This window comes from Adelges cooleyi, unplaced genomic scaffold (assembly GCF_023614345.1).
Source record: "Adelges cooleyi isolate 19-005CV unplaced genomic scaffold, UGA_ACOO_1.1 ACOO_flye_CR_arks_rails_tigmint_CR_PRNA_574, whole genome shotgun sequence".
Classification (NCBI taxonomy): domain Eukaryota; kingdom Metazoa; phylum Arthropoda; class Insecta; order Hemiptera; family Adelgidae; genus Adelges; species Adelges cooleyi.
The window spans coordinates 4,030,408-4,053,670 of record NW_026096268.1 but is presented as its reverse complement, the minus strand read 5'-3'; the positions used below and the strand labels follow the sequence as shown (position 1 = coordinate 4,053,670).

The 23,263-nt window shown below is 30.6% G+C and overlaps 2 protein-coding genes across 7 annotated transcripts in view; both read right to left on the bottom strand.

Moving 5' to 3' along the window:
- LOC126843115 (protein kinase C, brain isozyme) overlaps positions 1 to 23,263 on the bottom strand; it is a 77,445-nt gene that overhangs the window by 13,923 nt on the left and 40,259 nt on the right. For 2 of the 6 annotated variants that reach the window (XM_050580455.1, XM_050580459.1), the window contains 4 exons: positions 20,098 to 20,226; positions 8,662 to 8,815; positions 2,974 to 3,202; positions 1,746 to 1,772 (listed from right to left, as the gene is read on the bottom strand). In XM_050580455.1, coding sequence (XP_050436412.1) covers positions 1,746 to 1,772; positions 2,974 to 3,202; positions 8,662 to 8,815; positions 20,098 to 20,226 — 539 coding nt within the window. Of the gene's footprint in view, positions 1 to 288; positions 310 to 1,745; positions 1,773 to 2,973; positions 3,203 to 8,661; positions 8,816 to 20,097; positions 20,227 to 21,435; positions 21,548 to 23,263 lie in introns of all 6 variants that reach the window. The other 4 variants (XM_050580456.1, XM_050580454.1, XM_050580458.1 and 1 more) reach the window with 4 other exon arrangements.
- Positions 1 to 23,263, bottom strand: part of LOC126843112 (peptide transporter family 2-like) — a 98,023-nt gene that overhangs the window by 44,977 nt on the left and 29,783 nt on the right. The gene's annotated exons all lie outside the window — the stretch shown is intronic.

The following is a 23,263-nucleotide window of genomic DNA, read 5'->3' as shown; positions in this document are numbered from 1 at the left end:
TGTGTGGGTTTCGGTAAAAGTTACAGCTATTATTAATAATAAAAAAAAATAATAATAATCATCATCATCGAATGGTTTATTCCTACATACAAGGGCGTGTCGGGTAAAAAGCGATTTGAGAAAATCGGTTTTTATGATGCAATTAACTAAAATGTTTGTTTATGGTCGAAGTTATTTTTTCCAGTGACAGGATTAAGACTTTTAGTTTTTATATATATATGCGTGACAAAACTGAGAGAATACACCACTTGACAAAACATAAAATAAGTTCTTTAATTTATATATTACCCAATACATTTCAATCTCCATCTGTAAAAAATAAATATTGTATGAGTATTAAACTTATAAATAAACATGGTCAATGAATTGTTAATTATTTAAAAGTTTGATCATTGCGAAAACATAAGTCAATGAAATTACATCAATTTAAACGTTTTAAAATTGTTTAAATTATTAATGACGATTTTTTCAGTTATAAAATAGGTACAATTTCTGTAACGAGTAAAAGTTTCAACGGGTTATTTTTGTTTGATAATTCATAAATAATTAAAAGATAAAATATGATGTCAAGGGTTATAATATCAGATAAAAATATAAATTGAATAAATAGTCGTAAAATGTTTGTACGACTTTATAAAAACGGAAAAAGTACAACTGAATAACGTTCCGTTTGAAATAAAACTATTTTTTAGGCCTCGTATATTTTCAGAGAGATGTAACTTGAATAGAATAAGACCTAACGTGTTTTCCACCTGATGAATAATGTATCACCCTGGACGTTTACACTGTTAGCCCGGGTTTAATGAAACGAATATTATTTTCTATCGCAAAGGAATACTTTAAATATGAATATTTTATAAAAAAAAAAAAATAATAATAATAAAAGAGCTGACAGGTTTATTAGCTCTACATGCGTAACGACCCGTAACGGCCTTTTGAGTATTTACTATTGAACAAATAATCGAATTTAAATTTTAAATTTTATTACTTTAAAAGAAAAACTGAGTTTTTTTTTATACTATCACTAAAACGTTTTTCGATTTCATTCTCGTTTTGAATGAAAATTGAATCGTGCGAAATTTCATGTTTCTTCTTGCTTTTTGTGTGTGTGTGTGTGTGTAATCTCAAGAACTTTTCAATTCTTATACGATTGCACATAATATACACCGTGCACCTTTTGAATATAAAAACAACGTTTTCAATAGGTTTTCCGCGAGTGGTACGTGATTTGTGTGGAAACGGCGCCGTTGCAAATAACGACAATGTAAAAAATTAGTTTTTCCAAAATCGATCAGAGGATTATTCGCAGAAGAGATAATTTCTCTATTAACGAAAGTTAGGCCCATAATGAAGTCCATTATTAAGCAGCCGTCCCTTAAAATAACTGTAATAAACTAACAACTGTCATGGCAGTTCTAAATACACGAAAAGTCTAAATTTGTTTTTTTTTTTTTACAACAAAACCGCCGCTTTAACGGTTTAAAAAATAAATTTGATTAAAAAAATATCGTCGTCCCGTTAAAGTTGCGGTGTCAAGTCATTTGACTAACAATTGTGTACGCTAACGAATCGCAATAATATTCTATAAAAATGTTTAAGATACAGTGAACAAATTTAAACAAGTACTATAATAGCATACGAGAGCGTGCTTGGTCAGCTAACTATTTTGTTGTACTAATAGCAATTCAAAAAGCAAATAAAAAATAACACTAGAACGTTTGGCGGTAGTAACATTTTAAACGAACCGAACTTCGACTTTGTGTTTTCGAGCCCTGTGTTCAGATATACAAAGAAAAAAAATTAATCAATGTGCATGTAGGTATATGCTTTTGGCAAACGTGAACAGAATTTAGTGTTTTTTTTTAAACACCCGCATTGAAGGAAAATACAAATTGTAGGGTTTTTAGAGAATAAAATACGATAGATAGAGAGAGTGGAGAAAACAAATATTTATTGTGTGGCTACCGGAAAAAGTTATGATCTGATTCCGGTTAAGGATTTTTCATATAAAATTGGATTAAAAAAAAAATCACTGCTGGCTTGTGCAAAAATAAATATTTGATATTTTTCATGATGATACAGTAAAATATATTTGTACACTTATAATATTGTTTTCGTTTGTGGATATTTGCAGTTAATAATTGCTATATGAATTATTATGATATACGGTGTTTTTAGAATAACAATTAGTTTTAATTGAAGTATTATTATAATTATTTTTTTTTTACAAAATAATATATTTACAATCAATTGTTTTGTGGTAGTAAAAAAGTACGATTATAAATATTTATTTAAAATAATAACAAAAATAGTTAGATTAATAGTTTTTGACAAAAAATGTAGATTTTCTAGATTATTATTTTTACTTAAATGTTTAGCAATTATACTCACTCGACAAGTATTAAAACAACTAAAATTGGAAATATGCGTGTAAGTCAACCGGTGTACGATTTTCCGTAGAATGCCTGATATTTTATTACTTGAGTATTTTACATATTAATTTTATAGACTACTCGGTATGAACTATTGAATGGATTGAACTAATCGTTACAACATTTTATTCTCCATATAACCTTATAAAAAACAAAAATTGTATTGACAATATACCATTAAAAGACGCGATTATAAAAAATTAACGGAAATGTACACTTATTATGTGTTAAGGATTTCACACACTTTAAAAAAAAATAAAATGCAAACTGATACGCTTAATTTAGACAGACAGACAGATAGATAGATAGATAGACGATCAGTGTGCGGGGGTGGCATATAGAAGAAGGAAGAAGAAGGAAGAAGATTATAATCGGAGGTGGGCATTGATACGAGATACGAAATCTCGTTACTTAAATACAATTGCAATATGCATGAATTTATTGGGTAAGCAATATATAATTTTTGCCCATCTCCGAGTATCACAATACAGTCATTAGACCTTAACGTGTAAACGATACAAGCGCGTAACGTGCGACTTACCCGCATTTGATTTTTCAGAGCCGCCAGGTCGGCTCCTTCTTCGGGAACAGGCACGTTGTAGAACTCGCCCTCTTCCTGTGTCAACAGCTTGAACCAACCCTCCACCGGCGACTTGATCAGCTCGGATATGCCAAACGACAGGGACCCCATGAAGTCGTTCCGGGACGTCCTGTCCCAGTCCCATACTTCGATCAGCAACCGCCGATCTTTGTCTTCCGGTTTCAATTCGCTGTCGACAGTAGATCATCGTCAGTCAGTCAGTGTTTTATTTACCACAACGCTACGGCGATTCGAAAATAGGGATTAAAGGGGGTTGAGAATGCGCAGAATACTCTCCCCGTTTTCAATATTATAGGGTTGTGGGTTCTCTCGGGCGGTAGTCAACCCCAATCGAGCAGTATCGGGATTTATCGGTCCACTGAGGGGAGCACTCGCGTGTAAAACTACTACGTTGTTATCATTCTATCTCGTTCCGGTTTCCACCTGCGGTACATTTATTTTCCGATTCGGCACGCCGCCTATTATTTGAACTTAACGACGAACAAGAAGCAACAACTAAAATGCCGTTTTGCGTCGAAAGCGCATAGAACTTCCAAATGTCACGTTAGAAAATTGGCATTCGGGGAAAAGAAACATCTATACAGAGTAAATGCGACGAGAACAACGAAAACATCAAGTAGTTCATTGAAAACTCTTTTCTTAATACGTAACAGAATATAATCTATGTTTCTATATTATAATATAATATCTTATGATTTTCTCTAGCCATATTATATCTATAGTGTATAATTCCACAGAATGCAGAATACATCAATAAAGAACGGTCAACGCATGAACTAACCAACCTACTCTCACAATACGTTTTTTTCTTCTTTAAATAATAATAATTTGTATATGTATTTTTTTTCTCTTAACATTATTAAACATAAAGTATATAGAATATATATACATTTTTTTCTTGCTAATCATGATGTATTAAAATAAAAATATAGAGATTGGAGTAAAAATAACGAAAGATAATATTATATTGAGATGATTCGGCATATTGAAAGAAGGGATGGAAAAAAAAAAGCAAGTAAGAGACATTATATTCTTTAAAGCGTTGCTTATTAACGATAATTTAAAAATATACCTTATGGAAAATGAAAACTTTTTATTTTGTTTTCAAATACTTTCTAAATGAGGGATTGTCTTTTTAGACCAAGTTTAGGCAATACATTTAACTTCAATAAACTCGCCTCACGACACTTTAAATGTTTTATGCATTTCAAAAGTTCTAAGAAATGGTTGCCCGTTGCCAAACTTTGACTTAAGCATTTAGAGTTTTTCAAAGTTAAAAACTAGGACTTTTATATAGTTTCAAGTAACTACTCCTATATCACTCATTAATTATTAATCGAGAGTGAACAACGCGTACAAGCACAACACTTCGACCGGTGAGCGTTAACAGGGCATTACTTTTGACTGGCTTACACAATTCTGTGTACGTGCAAGTTATAATTACTGACTTAATGGCGTCTATAGCAGCTGTATGATAATTAAAAGGAACGTGTAATTCTGACAGCAAGAATTTTAATTAAGGTAATGATCGGAAGTGTGAAACTTGGAGTCGGATATCTTGATCGTAATATTATTATACACAGCATACAATTATAGCAACCCTTAGACGCCGTCGACTCAGATATAACATGTAAATATGATAAGTCAATTCTTACAGATTATTATAATTATGTAATCAATTTTTTTTTTTTGAAAAACATTTTGGTCGTCAACAGCTCAATTTTTTTCTATTCGTTAAAACCGTACAGTGAAATGCGTATCTATAGATAGAACAGGAAATATACATCTATTATATTACCAACGCGACGGCGATGAAAACTCAATTATGTAAATTGGATCAAAAGTCTGCCACTAGTGATTTATTTGATTAACATAAATTACTTAGCTCGGTCTAGCTATACAATATAGGAACTAATAAATAATAATGCTAACAATAGATGTTTCGGCGAGAAAGGAAATGGGTAAAAAATTTGTAATATTTGAACAAAATTGATCTATACTATTTTTGACGTGAGAGCGGTAAAGCGCAGAAACAAAAACGCGTTCATTCTGTCTGCGCAGCGCATGCGCAAGCTCTCTCTCGTAAAAGTATTGAGTCCATTTAATTAAAGGGAAATTATTTATCTAGTAACAATACATTTAAAGTTGCCATGTTAGTCACTTTTTAGCGTATCTATTAAAGGGATTTAATTTTTTTTAACGCTTACAGCGCAACTTTTATAGGGCTAAAGGCCGATTTTTGATTATGTTAGTCGAAAATCAGTTAGTTTTATTGTAAAAACTATAAAATGTTCAAATTTAAACGCTTATAGTACAATTTGAAAACAGAAATCGAAAAATCGACCGTTTAGATACCCCCATAGAGACGTTAAACTTAATAACAAAAAACAAAAAAATGTTTTAAATCAGTTTGAGAGACACCATGGAAAATTTTCTCTTTTCCGCTCCTCTTAAAAATATAATAAAAAAACATAACCGTACAAGATGCCGACTAATGCTAGAGAATGTGTCGATGACAGACAAATTAATATTTCTTTATTGAAAAGTAATTTGTTTTTGTAAATGGACTGCTATATCTTAAACTATAAGATACTTAAACTCTCATAATGTTGTTTTTATATATTTATGTAAATTTTTTTCTTTAAAATAACTAGTGATAATGGGTTCAAAATAAATTTAAAAAAAAAACCTCTAAATTTTTCCCCACAAAAAAAAATCTAGGAAAGTTTCGAGTACGGTTTACGTTCTTTTTTGTAATTTAAATCGACAAAGATTCAAGGGAAAGAAAAGCGTTATACATGAAGGGGCAAAGACTAGGCAATATTTGAAAAAAAAATTATCTAGTAGCCGTTTTAAAAAGCACCTAAACAGTATATTGTCTATATACTAAATATAAATAGATACTCTACATTATATATTATAAATAGATGAACAATTTATTAAGTTATTTTAGTTATAAAACTTTTTAAGTTATTTTTCTCCGAGTTATGGCGAAAGTTTGATAAAAAATTACTTTCGTAGAAGTCATTTTCTATGGTATCTGTTAGACAGATTTCAATTTTTTTTGTGTGTGAAGCATACTATTTTCTCTATTGGGTCAAAATGGACGATTTTTTGGTTTAGCAAAAAAAAAAAAAGAGAGATTTATTAGAAAAACTACTAAAAGGATAAAAACATAAACGCTTGTAGTAAAATGTTGAAAACAAAAATAAAAAATCGGCCTTTTAGCTCTCATAAAAAAGATGTTAAGCTTAATAACATTTTTTTTTTAAATCGGTTTGGTAGACACTTCAGAAAGTGACTTCAAGTTTTAGTCTTTATTTGTATACAATTTGGCGCTTTCCGTTACCCTAAAGAGATGCCAAAGATTTGATTAAAATTTAAATATGGATAGTATAATTTAGTTTTATGCCTTTTTTGCAGACTACTTAAAGTCGTGCAGAGGGTATCGTCGAAAACTGTATGGAGCCAGGCATTTTAAATATGTACACAAGAAAGCATCGAAAAATCCGTTTTCCCTTAAAAGGCTGTATATTTAAACATTTATGTTTGGCTGTTGGGATTACATTTAATATTTACTATGAATCCCACGCGATTGGACATGGACGCCAACAAGCGTGTGTGTGTGTGTGTGTGCTTGTACACTGGCTATTGTCATATTATATTATACCAAGCTACATTTAATACAGTGATTGAGTCTAAATTTTAGATTTTTATCTTGAATTCTACAAAGAGATTTGTAGCCTTACTGACTGTATGACAGTAGATTGTAACAAACGTATGCAATATTATAGTGATATTTTCTAGATAGCATTAAATTCATTTTTTAAACACCTGAACATCAAATAATATCACGTTTCCTTAATTTAACACCTACACAATAAAAGTTTTTCGAAGAACGAATAAACTACACTCGAGAATACTGCTGAACGACTCGATGGTTACATTCATAAAAGTTCTCGTGTTACTTTGAATAGAATTATAGTTGAATTGTTCAAAATAAAAACGTTTTGTACATCCTATTTGTACAGTCTGCTAAGCAGAGCTGTCAAAAATAAGTTTTAAATGAAATATTTGTTATTTACCTAACCAGAAATATGGGTTTTATACATACTACCAAAAACTTAGCTGGGTTGGTTTAAAAAAGAAAAATAGGGTTATTGCTAACTCTGCCACTAAAACTGCTTCATTCTTAGAGACAATTTTCTCGAATTATTTTTAATTAAGTATTAATATAAACTCAAGACTTTATTATAGGGTACACGGACGGGTAGCTATATAAATGACGGTAAGAAATAGTCGAAACTGACGAGACATTCGTTTCGCAGACTCGCCAATTTAGTTGGAAAACAACATATAGGTATATTGTAAATAAATATATATATATATATAATTTAAAGTATACCTACACGAGTTAGAGAGGCAGCAGATAGCGATTGACTCGGTAAACGGTGCTTTAAGCAGTAGGGTCGAAAATCCAAACATTAATCGCGGATGAGATAACTTACAAACGGAACCTCTAGATATATACTTTTTTAATCTAGCTCAATACAAACCCAGCGATGAGAAATCGTCATAATCAATCACTGCGAAAACCCACAGTGCCGGATCAATGGTTTTGGTTTGAAAAACCCCAGCAGGTGTGCACAGTACGTCCAAAAACGCCTGTGTACAGTCCAGAGTATTGTAGATATCAGAGTATTTTTTCTTTAATCATTTGTCTAATTATCTATTTAAATACTGTAATTCTCAAACATCATTTTTTTAATTTGCTAACCAAATAGAACAAATATTTTAGGTGGTAATGCGAGCTTTTAGAACTCTCTGTAAAGTATTTCATCAATGCCGATAAGGTTTCTATAGAAAATACTACAATCTAGCTTAGTCCTGAATCGTTACATTTTTTACTCATTTTTTTTTTTATCTTATACAATCAATTTGTTTCGACAACGCATGTACAAAAGATCGCACGCAGTGAAAAAAAAGGTTGATAAAAAGAATACTAAACGAAAAAAATCGAATGAAACGATGGTCTTGCCATTGTTAAGACTTTGAACATGCGCTATGTGTATATACGTATGTAACCATATACTTGGTTATAGATGTGGAAATACTCTTATATATTTACATATTGACTTGTGTGCCAACGTTTTAAATACGTGAGCCTTCAACTGTTTCATTCTATTTTTTCATTAAACCAATTTATAAATTCTATTATAACCTGTATATAAAATGTACCCTAAATACTAAATACACAATTAAAATACGCCGGAGCTATTAGTATTTATTTTTTATTAAATATTAAAAACTAAACAGACTAGAAGCGTATATGTTTATTTGATTTTAATTTTTACTATCCCTCTTTTGTTTCCACTGAAACAAAAATGAATTATGTAAATATATGAACATTTTACAGTTGGTCGGAAGTGATACTGCGATAAATAGCAACACCGTTTTAGGAGGGAGGTACCGAAAATACAATTAAAAATTAACTGTATACATTATCTCAAAAATAAAAAATTCAAAGAGGGGGGATATTATCTAAAACTGCGTCGGGACGTTAAACGACTGAAAAATGAAGCGATAAAACGCGGTTAATAAAAAAAATGTTTATTGTTTTATACTCACAATGTTATCGTCTCGTTCCACACAGGGTTGAGCGACGATTTGATTGTTTTGGTTTTCTTTTTTATGTTGTCGGTGTCCGGTATGAGTTTCAGTTTAACGTACGGATCGGACGAGCCGTTCGGATCCATTGGAATAAGATTTTTTCCTTGGCGAACTGCGAAAATAAAAAACAATTTATATTATAAATTTGTTATACATTGTTGGGCGATTGTAAACAAAAAAATTAGGACAAAATGTACATTTTGTATTATGCAAATCATATAAATTGAATTTACACTTTTTCCTTATTTTTTTTTTATAATTATATGCCACTTGACCCTAGTTTTAAGCTAAAAATAGTAGACAGATTATTTAAAAAAAATTGAATTGACGGTCAAACGACTATAATTATTTCAATTTCACAACTCGAAGACTTGGTATATTTTTGTTCTATGGACTGTGTTAATATTATTTCCTAAGCTCTTCAAAATTGTGTTATGACTCGTTTATTTCAAACTAGGTAACTTAACTTAATTATGCATGCATGTATTTGTGTAAAATGAGGTCTTTCGTTAATAAATGGGTTATGAAAAGGTTTAAAATGACCGGGTTATAGTAATTCAAACCCAATGTACATAATGGAATCAACAAAGGAACCGGAATTAAAAGCCTTTTTTAAAATGGTTTAAAATTATTTGCATATTATTATTTGTATAATATTAATTACACGGTCCAGTCATAACGATTGGGCAATGAAAACAGTAAGGTCAGGGTTGACAAGTTATGATTTTGAAACAGTAAAATTATTTTTTAGATTATATTATCGCTTTAATCACCGCTCAAAATAAATCAGCCGAGTTTTACTTATTAGTTGGTAGTAATTATACACTATAATACACAGTCCTTATATACATATGTATATTATACATTCCTCGAAAGAATTAATTTATTAGTAATAAAAAAATAAGCCAACGTTTGAAAATAAGAGAAAAAATTATGAATCCTATTTGATTGCTATATAGGCGACTGTAAACATTATTTATTTTGTTTTCAAATTGGAAGTCTATGGTTTGCTCGCACATAACAATAGACTAGTAAACTATAATCACTTGTACTAACTGTATTAAAATTTAGATCCCGCTAGGTAAATTTGACTAAACATTAAATTGAATAATTTGTGGTATCAACTTGCAACAGAGTTAGAAAATTTCCAACTAGACTATTGTGTAAGTTCATTTCTAATTATTCTCTTGGACAACAATTATAAGTTTGACATTTACGCGATGACGTTTTAGTTGATCGTTTAAATTTAATTAAATACAGACAAATTTATATAAGTTCGAAATGGGAAAATAGTGTACATCATTTGATGTAACTTTTCTTCGTTCTAAAACTTTGTACAATTATAATAAATGTATATTATTAAAACATATTTAAAATACAGTAGTTAGATGACAGAATCTGATATTTCCTTTTTCCAACTTACGGGAGATAACAATAATTATATTTTTATATACTTGTATTAAAGCAGCCCTTCTTATAATTGTATTCTGATATACTTCAATAATAATTGAAGTATATCAGTAAAATGTATTTTTAAAAATTAACTTTTATATCAGCAATCATAGCTTAATAATGAAAGCATATATTATAGTCATACAATATTTTAACACTTATTTTTGAACAAATCGGTATAATCACCCCAAAATTGGCAAGAATAATAATAATTTTTAATAATATATATGTATACAACATGTGGCTAAACTAAATATTATGTATTTTATATACGAGTTATTTTTTCTTAAAAAATTCATTTAAGGCACCTTATATTATAATATTTAAAAAAAAAAAAAATATCCAATTTTATTTTTGTTCATCATAATCATATTACCTATACAGTTGACAAATGCGTTATCCTCTCACGTTCTCTCGAAATCCAATCAACGCAAACAGCATAAGCGTAAAGCCTTTTTGAGGATCTAACCGAACGGTAACCAAAGCCGTTTATATATGTACCGAGCAATTTCTTAGAGATTTTTCAGTTAATTAAAATCGACAGACACGTGGAATGGAAAAACACAGTTACCTAATCCCCCAGTAAAAGAGTATAAATGAAACACACTGTATTGATGGAAAAGGAACGAGCGTGTTACGTACAGAAAGCGTCAGCAGTACGATGTTTACTGGTATTGACACTACAGGGTTTTCTGGAAACTTGAAATTTTATTTATCGCAGCATCTTGTATACACTAGAACGTATATTTGCTGTTCGCAAAATTTTCCACTTCACGTAGTCGTCAATATATTATACTATTGTACTCCAAGTCCATTATTTTAAATTATTTGTTAGTTCGAAAACTGGCCAACAGAGGTTGAACCTTACGGTGAAATATTCTGACAAGTTACCAACCAGAACGTATAATAACATAGTGGTACCTGGGGGACATACGAGTAACTCGTACGAAAAAATAATTGGCTTTACATTTTCAGTCACAGCTCACGACTCCATTCGGCGGTTTTACTATTGTGTAAAACATACATACACGAGTAAAAAATGCATAGTTTCTCGATTTCTTCAAAATTAAAATTCGAATATTCTAACAGATTCTTTCTAATCTATCAACAGTTTCAAAAACGTATACTCTTCTAATAACATAAAACGAAAAATTAAAATATGTTTTATAAGCTCCAACTAACAAATGTATATATATATATATATATATATATATATAATTACACGTATATCAGGACATTGTGCTATTAGAGTAAACGAGCTAGGAGATGGTCAAGCAAAGCAGCTGCAACTTATACCCTAACCACTAACTTTATCTGAGTATTACTAAGCGATGTAAACAAAATAATCATACATATATAGTAATATGGAACGAATAGTAGTCATTAGCAGATTCAGGCGGCGAAATCAAACAAACTACCCAGCGGTTGTCACCACTACAAACGTCCAGCACGACCCAACGACAAATAAGTCAAGACTCGTTGACCCTCGGGGCACTTAATGCAAGCCGATCCAAAAATCAAGTAACTGAACAGTATGTGGTACCATTCGAACAATAAAAAATATTCTTAGCCGTGGCTATACTTTATCGATATTACCAAAAAAATAAAAATATTACTAAATTTAAAAAAAAAACCTCCCGTTGTTTGGTCGAAAAGAAAAAGAAACATGAGAACTTTTGAGCTTCGGGGTCTGTCAGTCGCTATTGTTTGTGCCCGCGGGGAATGCCTTTATCAACGATATCGGTCATAACAACGAGTCTAAAGCGTACATTGAGCACCGAATAATTACTGTCACTCTTTGCAGCTATACCCATTGTAAACGCGCATTGCCGAACAAGAGACTATTCCCTCAAGAATTTCCAATTCGTGGCGGACATTCGGGATCGCGCCAAAATTATGTATGCGCAATAAGACACGAATGTAGGTCGAGCGGGTCGAAAGTTCCAAGTAACATTTGTCGGAAAACACAAGAAGGTTGCGCACTCCGCGTCGAAGCTACTAATATGATTTTTATCATATCCTGTCCGTCGGTTGAAATTGTTCGACTTCGAAAGAGGCCGAAATAGATATGCGTCGCAGCGTTTAGCTAATGAATTATTAATCGAATCAACAAAACGCATAAGCCGTGCAAACGCCAAGTCACCGTCACAATTAACAACGCTCTTATGATTAACGAGCATGCTTTATTCGTTTGTTGTAATTTGATTAGTGTTATTTGATTACTTTAAAAAGTTTATTCATTATATTTCCAAACAATTACAAAACAGAAAATCGATCTCTTTTCGGAGTAAATGTAAGCAAATCGTTAATAATTAGTCGTATATTACATTTTAAAAAGTAAAACAATTAGTTATAACTCAGTAGTTAGCCTAGACAACTCAGTTTTGCCAAGACTTTTCATGTTTTCGTCAAACTGTCGTATTAAGAATGTGACATGGATTTCAATAAAATACACGAAGAGTACCAAACAAAATTGATACACTCATCTGTTCGAATTGTTTTAGTAGAAACACAAAATGTTAAGATTTAAAACTCTATACGATAAATGATAATGATACACAATCAATATATACACATATATATATATATATATATATATATATATAATAAAAATGTTTTCTGGATTTAAATCGTACATTTTTATAATAATAGTTGATAACAATATACTAAAATTACATGAAAATAAAAAACTTATTTCCGATATATATTGTATTATTTATAAAGAATAATAAGTCTTGATGAAAGTTTGTTGAAGTTACAAAAAGAGCAAACAAACTATAGTGATTGAACATATTTCAAATGATGTAAAATAATACCGTAACCGATACGAATAGTTAAGACTTTCGAACAACAAAATTGAATATATTAAAGTTTGAATGAGACAAATAATACGAACTACGAAGTTTTTCATATCAGCGATTCATCATTGTATTAAAAGCTCGTTCTGTCATTGCTATCTCCTTCCTGTTTTCAACGCCGTATCTGGTATTGTTTAAAACATATATTGATCAACAAAAAAAGAAAATTCTACAAAATTAGGTGTTACAAAAATCACCTAATATATGACTAAATATGCGTAAAGCTAAAGCGAAATGTAATTAAACATGTAAGAGGTTCAAGAAAAAAAAACTTTCCAAACTGCTGGAATTATAAGCATATACCGCAAGCGCATAAGTTACTATTAGTTGTGAAAAAAGTTTAAGGAGGTAATTTTCGTAAGTATAAAGCAATTATATATTTTTTTTTTTCGTCAATGGCACTAAATGAAGAATGGCGATGATTCAAATAAACGGAAGACGAATGAAAGGTTAATAACTCAAACTCAAACTTAAGTACACTCAAAAAACGTTGAACAAGAAAAAAAGAGAAGTAAAAGATTTAAGAGCAACAATTACTAGTACCTTACACGATAAATTCCGTTTAAGGGCTAACACGTAGTATTGCCTTATAAATATTACTATGTCCTACGGAAAATAACACACTTGAGAGTTACTTTTCAAAACCGTTTCAAGTAGTTTGTGTATAAAACATAGCGCATATAAGCATGATCATACTACCTTGTATACTTTAATGTGGCCTATTGAAAAATTTATTGGTTAAAAATAATTTGTTCTTTCTGCAATATATAAATAAATGAATGAAGACAAATTCGAAGTTAACTACACTCATTGTTTTTTACTGCAATTTCAAAAAACACCGAGTAAACATCATTTAGCTAAGATTTTATGCACTCGTGTTTTCTACCTAATGTCAATATAAAATTTCAATTAAATTTAATACAAAGACAAAAAAAAAACTGTACACAAAATAAAGAGCCTCACGTATAATTTTTCAACATTTATGAAAATCCTGCCGTTAAACCCTTATGCTAATAAGGTTATTCTAATAATCTTATGCTAATAAGTTAATAAACTTTTCAATTGTATTTTCTTTTTCTTTTAAAACATAAAAATGTATGGACATAATTTCTTTCTATTAAAACATAGTAATGTACCTACTATTGATAACGGTACACGTACCATTGATATACTATTTAAATATAGTCCAAGGCTGGATACCAATGAATTAAGATGATTATATTATTTTTAACTCAATAGCTGATTAGCTAAATCGAGTTTCAAAGAATGGGATTAACTTGACAAATTATATAATCATCTATTTAGTATTTTTATTAAAAAATAAATAATTATTATCGTAAAATCTGATCATCATAGCAAATAAATATTTTATTTTAAATCAGTTGTAATAGTTTATTAATAATTAATGATCTTTGCTACTGATGTTGTATAAGATCAATGGTAAAAAATTAGCATTACTAATACTATTATTTTGTTCCTCTTTTTTAAGGCAAACGTAAAGCGTTCAAATAAGTACAACTCGCAGTAAGAGAAAAAAAACTAATGACCTAATTTTTCATTGCTTCCAAGCGATCCTTATGCTTTCAGACATCTTTATGCTCGCCGAGTTGGTGCATAAAACATTTACAAAAACCGAATAATTAACTCGGTCTGTCTAAGAAAAAACTTTAAAATATACAGCCGGGAAATAAATTGGATAGTTGTAAGAACTTTAACCGACAAACGTGTTTTTGTAATGTGGGAGACGCAAAGATTCAAATTCACGAAGCAGTTGTTCAGTATTTTCAGTGACCCAGTAAATTACTACTTGAATGTAAGTCTCAACAAGTTAGTTAGACATATGTTTAAATTACTGCGTTCTCATGTACCAGTACCTAGTAAGTTGTAGTAAAGAGCACACAAGAAAATATTTAACCTAACATAATACGTATATTATTTTATACAAAAAAAACATGTTTTCACTAAATCATTATAACTAGAAATATATGCAATTAAACTATATCCTACAAAATCAATTATACTATTATAATTTATAGGATAAAGCTCGATCGTTCAAAGTCTTAAAACATTAATAGGCAAAATTAACAAAAGGGTTATCCTCCGCGCTTTACCGATCAGAACAAACGAGTGATTAATTACTTTTTGTGTTATGCGGTTTTGAGGTAAATAACATTTGGGGTGCAACATCTGCATTTTGGTCGGTTGTCGGAATGAAATCCGCTAAATACATATCGATTATGTATTAGCATAACGTGTACATAATAAACGTGTTTGTTTTAACGTTAGCGAATTAACATGTAAACACAATCCGGGTGGTGGAACTATTTAATTTCCGGTTACCGAATCTGGGTTACCAGTAAGCGGTTTAGCTGATGAAAACAAACTGCAATATTGTACGTCGAACAACAGAAAATAGTAAAGCTATGGAAATGATTGACACGCCCACGTTTAATCAATTAACTAATCTAATCAATGGGCGATCTACAACCTACCTAACCTGCATCTCTCTTATATTAGTTATATGTAGTTGTATTTCATCTTCTGCGACACGCTGTACATTGAAAACGGAAACGCAATAAAGGAAGTGGTCAGTCACGCTTCGTAACAGAAGTAGAATTATTTTACAAGGAATGGCTTAATGATAAAAACAGTCGGAGGGTATTCGAGAGGATGGAATGTGCATAGAGGCCGAAATCGTACCGAGTTAAACCCAAAGAAACTCAACACAAAAGGAAACGGGTCTCATATGACTTCACACGCCGTTTACGTGAAAAAATGCTTTACGACCCTGCGAAGTCAGGCTAAAATGTCAACTAGTACGGCATGTTAAATATTTTTAAGGAAGTTTGAACCAGAGCCAAATCCCAGGTTCGGGATTTGACCAAAAATTTACAAAATAATTATTATTTACATCATGAAAATAAAATATTTGTCATGTTTTGACCACTTATCACGCTTGAAAAAGAATAAATAAATTAGGAGCCTGTTTTTTATCGAGTTATCCTATATAAAACATTTTTTAATCCGGAATGATTCCCAAGAAGTTCCTAAATAGAATTACTCAGTAGAAAATTGTCTTTAAAAAAAAAAAAAATATTCGCAGTGTTCTCAATTAAACAGTCTAATAATAAATTCACACCGATCAATTGACAACTCATGTTTTTTTTAAACACTTATGTCTTGTTTAACAAAAACATATACTCGTATAATGCACACCGTCGATAGGGGAACACATAGTTTGCCGGACGGTCTTTTATTCGTATGACTGTTAGGTTAGCATAACGAGCGTGTTTCGAGAGGTCTTGAGCAAATCAAGGTTGTTATTTTCCACTTGACACGTTGTAGGACACATGCTAAAAAAGAAAAATGTTGTTTTCCTAAGTTAAACCAGGGTAGTGCGATGTTATTTAAATATACCAACTAATGGGTGGCACGCGCGGGTTGTTTCGAAGCACGTTTTCAAATTGATCAATTCCAACACATTTGTTTTACGCTTAAAATATATATATATATATATATATACGTATATATAACGTAATATATAAACTATATGCACACAAGAGAAAATTTTAAACGGAAAATAGACCACAAATATACCTGCCGTCGTAGGACACCACTAAACAATTTAATGTTCGGCTTCCATTTTACAAAAATATAACAAGGTCGAATGAAAACTTAATATATATAAAATGTAACGCTATTATTTACAAAATAATAATAACCTTTTATTTGACATCACGACATTTATCCAGTAAAAATAAACTATGATTTTATCGCGATAAACTACACTAAATTTAAAACATAAAAGTTTGTTTTTAAAAAATGCCACTACAATCGGCTTGTTTCCCATAGATTCGATCAATATAACACTCAGTATACGTTTTTGAGCTCTCTGTATATATATTATATATATATATATATATATATACTGTCGAAATAAATTGTAACCGCAAAATTTCCAATAAAAAAAAAAAAAAGAAAAAAAAATACTCAGTATATTACAGAGTAAAAATAAATAACAAATTGACAAGTAAACCATGACATCGCGGTACTACGACCAAACATTATTTAATTATATCAATAAACATAATAACTATTATAATTTTTTTAACGTTTTATTTCAATTTTGGTACATCATAATTTACAATGTACAATTTGGACAAAGTTCGGACCGGCCAATTTAGGCGATGCCCGCGTTATACAGAAAACGAATAATATTATTTTACATCGGAATTAGTCTCTGGGGATCGAAAGGCTGTACTCGCGATACACACTAAATGGTGGGGGGGGGGGAGAAGAAGAGTTCAGGGATAACTTCCCACCCGGCAGTCATCCTGCATTTTATATACATATATATATGTTCTATTTTCGCGTTACCCGAGGGACAGTCAGGAAATCCGGGGTACACCATAGAGTATTTCCATCATTTTCAGCCTTCGCGCGCTGTTATTGCCTAGAGGATAAATACACCCAGGTGTCTGCAATAGAATTTTTTTTTCTCCTTTGAAAATTATTATTTTTTTATGCCTATCACACAAAATATAATATAATATTATTATGATCGCGACCGCGGTTACCGATTGCTGGCGTCCTACACGCGCAGTCGTTCAAAGGTTCGACCCGCTTTTATCGCTTCTGGCAGAGACAGCTTTTTATTTACTTTTTATTAATTATTATTATGAAATTCTTTGACAGGCAATGCCGCGAAAAAAATGAAAATTTAAGAAAAAAATAATAATAACAACAACCAACCCGATACAATACGTCTTGTGTGTCCTGCGCTGTCGTCTTTCGCCCGAGTCATTAATTTTCATGTAAATTATTATTTTTCCGACTTGATGGATATCGAATTCCGCGTCTACGTCCGCGTTTACTCAACAAGTATTGCTTACACACCGTTAAAACCAAACCTAACCTCCCACCCATATCGCCTATAAAACAAAATATTTTTACCAACGTAGTCTAAAGTAATTAATAAAATACGAAGGAAACCAGATTTTTCCAATCGGTCGTAGTGGCCTGATTTTTTTCTTCTAATTAATGATTTCTATTTTCTACTACTGTACTGTACTACTTTGTTTTTGTAAACGGAACATTTGTACATTCCGTATTCATAATAATACGACGAGGAAAATAGTTTTTACAAGACATGACGGCTTCATTAAAGCGGATGTCTACCGTTTGGACAACTGTAGTGTCATCACTGGCAGAACTACTCCATTCTTCACTATTTAAACATACAAATGTATTTGTGTTAAATACAAACATACAAACTACTGGATTTTAGTCGAGTTGTCAATTACTTTTATTCTACCCTAATGAACACGTGTATTTTAAAACTAATTTTTATAACATTAAAACAAATTAATTAAATAAGTATAGTACACACATTTGTATAGATTATTTTCCAAGGTTTAATTAGAGTACACGTATTGTTTAATTAACACAAATAAAAAAATTAATTGTAAATAATATAAGTGCTTTTGTATAAAAATTAACTGTTCAAATTGTAATTAATCCAAGGAGCTTACGAAAACCGACATAAAATATATAAGATATAATATAAGTATACCAAAATAATTTTGCTGCTAAATCTTGCTAATTATGTAAAGATTTTAAAAGTAGGTAATTATTTTTAATTTATCGAAAATTCTTGCTGCCTCGGAGGAAGTAACTAAATTATTCTTTATCAATAGGTATTATTTCTCCAAGCCAACACAAACCGAGTAATTCTGCGTGGCTATTTTAAGGCCAAACATATCTGTTCTATCTGATAGAAAAAAAATAACTACCATTAAAATATTCTTATAATTGTACCTAATAAAATATAAAAACAACAGTTTTAAATTTACATTAGGAATTTGCTAAGACTTGCCTATCCCACCTCCTAAATAAATAATTATAAACATGTATACCGTCTTCTTAAAGTAACGTTGAAAAACAACTCAGTCTATCGTCAAAGTTCAAAATAACCATTACGTAATAAGACGTATTCTCTCAGATATCAAACGGTTACACAAATTAATAATATCAAACTATCGAATAACATCGATCCCCGTCTAAGATGAAAGGTAAGACACATCATGTCAATACACTTCACTTCACTTCCTTAATGTTGTCGTTTAAACGAGAAATTGTACACACATATTATTACTTATACAATTAATAAAACATTTAAATAGTGGAGATGATAATCAAAATTAAAATCCCATTGTAGAAATCACACTATTACCTTTGGTTTTTATTTATATATATTTATAAAACAAAATAATATAAAGGATTTCAGAAAGCGGAAATGAAAAAAGTAACATTAATAACGTTTCCATTGTTGACAGAATAAATATAAACAGTTTTTAATGGAATAATGGAATTAAAGTTAAATTTTAGCGAAAATCACATATTTTATGATATCTCGGAGAAAATTCTTGTTGTTGTGATATATATATATATATATATTAAACTCGTAAGACACATATTTTTTCCTTCAATGGTAAGGACGTTAACTGTTTGTGTCATTTACACGCGCGCGCTACTTCCAGAAAGGACTGCCGACAACCCGAACATTTTATTTTTTAAGTATTCTTCCTAGTAAGAACCGTCAATGCGAATGACTCATAAAAACTAAAATAATTGTTCACCATTAAAACGTATTAATTACAAAAAATAGCTACAATATAATACTATATCAAGCAATTAATATGGTTATATATATATATATATATATAACCACTAAGTTTTTATGTTTTTAAGAAAAATTGTAACCCTTTTTTGAAATAAGATTTCTATAATATTACCAGTGTTTAAGTCTTATTAGCCGTTTTCTACTTTACGTCCGAAGTTGTTTTTGTTTCCATAGTTTAAAATGATAACTCCTCTTTATGCTAGCGTTGCTACAAATGGTAACGTCAAATGTCTTGTTACCAATATATAGGTAATTCGAGGGAAACTTAAATGGGTTACAGCGTACGTATTATTGATATATTCAAATTCTTTAGCGTACATCCTTTGGTAGAAACTATTGTGACGGTTGACAATAATTTGGAAATCAAATTGATATATTGTGGAACGGCCGATGCAAACTTACTTTCAATGATGAGTTTCGTTCCTTGGCACGTGACTTTAACTTCTATCCTTCCCCGTCGTTCCGTGTGATCACATCCGCACAAGTTTGGCACACTCTCCTGACATCGCTTGTGCACGTTCATGTCGCAAGCTAATTTTCGCATACGTAGAAACAAAAAAAATATATATATAAACAAAGTATTCAGTTAAAATAATAAGCGTATCACTTTTTCAAGCATAGTTATATATACAATACTATTACAATAATAAATGTGAAAAAGTGTACAGTAAAAGTATACATTTTTTTTTCAAAAGGTAGATAAAGAAAGCGGAAAAAAATAGAGTGAGTTGTATAAGGTGGGTATAAGAATATAATACAATTCAAACGTGCGCAAATAAGTATCATAACTAACGTATTAATGGCATGCAGGGTTGCTAAAATTAGTTTTGGTAATTACAAAGCGAGGACAACATTATAGAAGTTGGACGTTAATGAAATTTGTTTGCCAGTGTACCTAAGACTAAAACTATCGGCTTCTATAATAGGATCGAACGGGCCTCCTGCTACGTTATGTACGTTATGCGAGAAATATATACATCTATACAGCAACAGTAGAATAATTGATTAGGATCTTAACGGCACGGTAAAAAATTAAAATAAATACATTTTTTAGGTTTTTTTTAATTTTTGCTTGTTTTGAAAGCAATAGCCAACTTTTTCTATCGTGTGATCTCTAGTAAGTCTAAATAAAAATAGTATTTATCGAAGAAACTAATATGTATATTTTCCAATATAATAATTGTATCTTTATTACGTAAAGCAAAATAATAATAATAATAAATATTATAAATAAACAAACATATATTATGCGAATATACAGGCATTATGTATAATATGCGTTACGGTCAAGTTGTGAAATCGCACGTCTCAAATTTAATAGAAATTTTGGAAAATTTAGTAACACGAAAAATGATTTGGTCTATAGTCTGAAAATAACAGTGGCATTAGCACTCAATACAATTAATTATTTTTACAATTATTTTACACGCTATTATATTACATTTGTTGTCGAAAGAAAATACATTCTTAAATAGTCCAGCAAACGAATCTGCATGTTTGCTCAGCTCACCAATTGGATAATAAAAACCAAATTTCGGACTGTATTAAAAAATCACAAATCAAACAATTTCACAACTAGAGCATAATAGATACATACATATATGTTTGTTAAATAATAATTACTAACAATTAATTTTTTTATTATCATGTTTATAATAAAAATAATAATATATAAATGTTTTATCGTCGAGATTATTAAAATGTAGCAACTTGTTTTTACTGATTTAGTAAGTATCTAACCTGTACATTTGAGACCCTGATGGGTAATGCCGTGCAACATAGATCCGCAATGGTCGCAAAAAGAAGGTGTGATATACGTGTGGAGATCCCATTGGTGTTTCGCCGTTTCGGCCTAGATATATCGAGTTCATCAAGATAATAGAATTGGAATAAAGACAAATTTACAAATGGTGTTTTCGTTTTTTTGTTTTTAAGTATTTATTCAAAAGTTATACGCTTGGGAAAAATCAATTTTCTTCATCCGATATAAAAACATAATGTATGTGTACACACTATACAGATTTTAGCGGTAAAACACAACAACGTGCCATACGTCGGAATATAAACCACGACTACATTAAAAATAAATAAATAAAACAATAAAGTGTAATTAATTAAATGGGCGAAAAACAAAAAAATAAAAAAACGAAAAAATTAACAACACAATAAATATTATTATATTATTTGAACTACTATAAATTATAATTAATTTTTTTATCGTTTCGCATTATTGTGTGTGTTGCAGCATATGCACAATAATCAATTTTGCATAATAATAGAGCTATAATATAGTGTATTATTAAATGTGTACGTCCAAAGAGGTAAATATGTATTTTGAATCGAGGGTGTAACCATAGTGATTCGATTTTCGCTGCTATTTATTTATTTTTACCAAGACTACTTTAGAGCGAAAACTAAAATGATTTACACTGCCGCGGTGTACAACAATAGAACGCTGTTTGCTCAGCGCGCGCAAAGCTTATTATTATACGCATTGCTAGTGATAACATTTAGACCAAACGGTACTGCAGCCGTTAAAACGTTTGGCCTAAGATTTCCATAGGTATAACACGCGTAAGTATATGTAAGCATAATAACGAGGAACAGCTTTTCTTAGTAAACACTCGACCGCCAGCACGTTAAGGCTTTGGGCAAATAAACTTTAGAGTGAACGTTTTTTACGACTGCCATTGCCGGGTCCGTTTTTATTAGGTCTGTTTAGCAAATTGAATAAGTTAAACGAGAAAACAAAATGCGAATTAAGTTTTTGGTATTTTTATTTTTACTTTGTTCAAGAACGTGATCAAAAAAATGATTTTACGCGGTTCAGCAAATCATTTTACTGCACAAACAAACCGAATGGTAGCATCACACCAAGTACAACGATAATAATTTTCATAGTAATAACAAAAACGAAGATTGCACAACATGTTCAAAACAACGGACGCCTAAAAAAAAAAAATCACCAAACCTAAATAACACACGATTATTATAAATCGACGGGCGTCGGAAAAAAATAAAATATCGAATCTATTAAAATAACAAATTGGCTTTCAGATAGATTATATTGTTATCATATATTATTATTATTCAAAATCGTCATTATTCCCGGGAAATGGCGAAGGTGAAAAAGAACAAAAAAATTGCATTAAAAATTTCATTCGCCTCGTGGCGCCCGCAGCTAGAATATTATGCAAACATACATTTTGTTCTCCGAAAATGGCATACCGCCGCTGTTGCTATAATAATATCAGCGTCCATTTAATAATAGGGCTTAGTAATAATAGCATTAAAAATGAGCCTGTTTACAGTAAACCAAAAGCTACGGAGAACACGGCACCGTCGGATGTAAATATTTAAACGGTCTGTAAAATGTATACGTCATAGTCTAGAAACGTCCAAGTGTACAGCAAACTGAATTCGCACGCCTTCTATTATATTATAATTTTTAAAAACAAGTATTATACATTAACAATACTTGTAAATGCAATCATTATGATAATTAGGTAAACGTTTTTCGAAGACTTTATGGCCAGTGTCACCTCCGAGTTACACGTTGTAATCGATT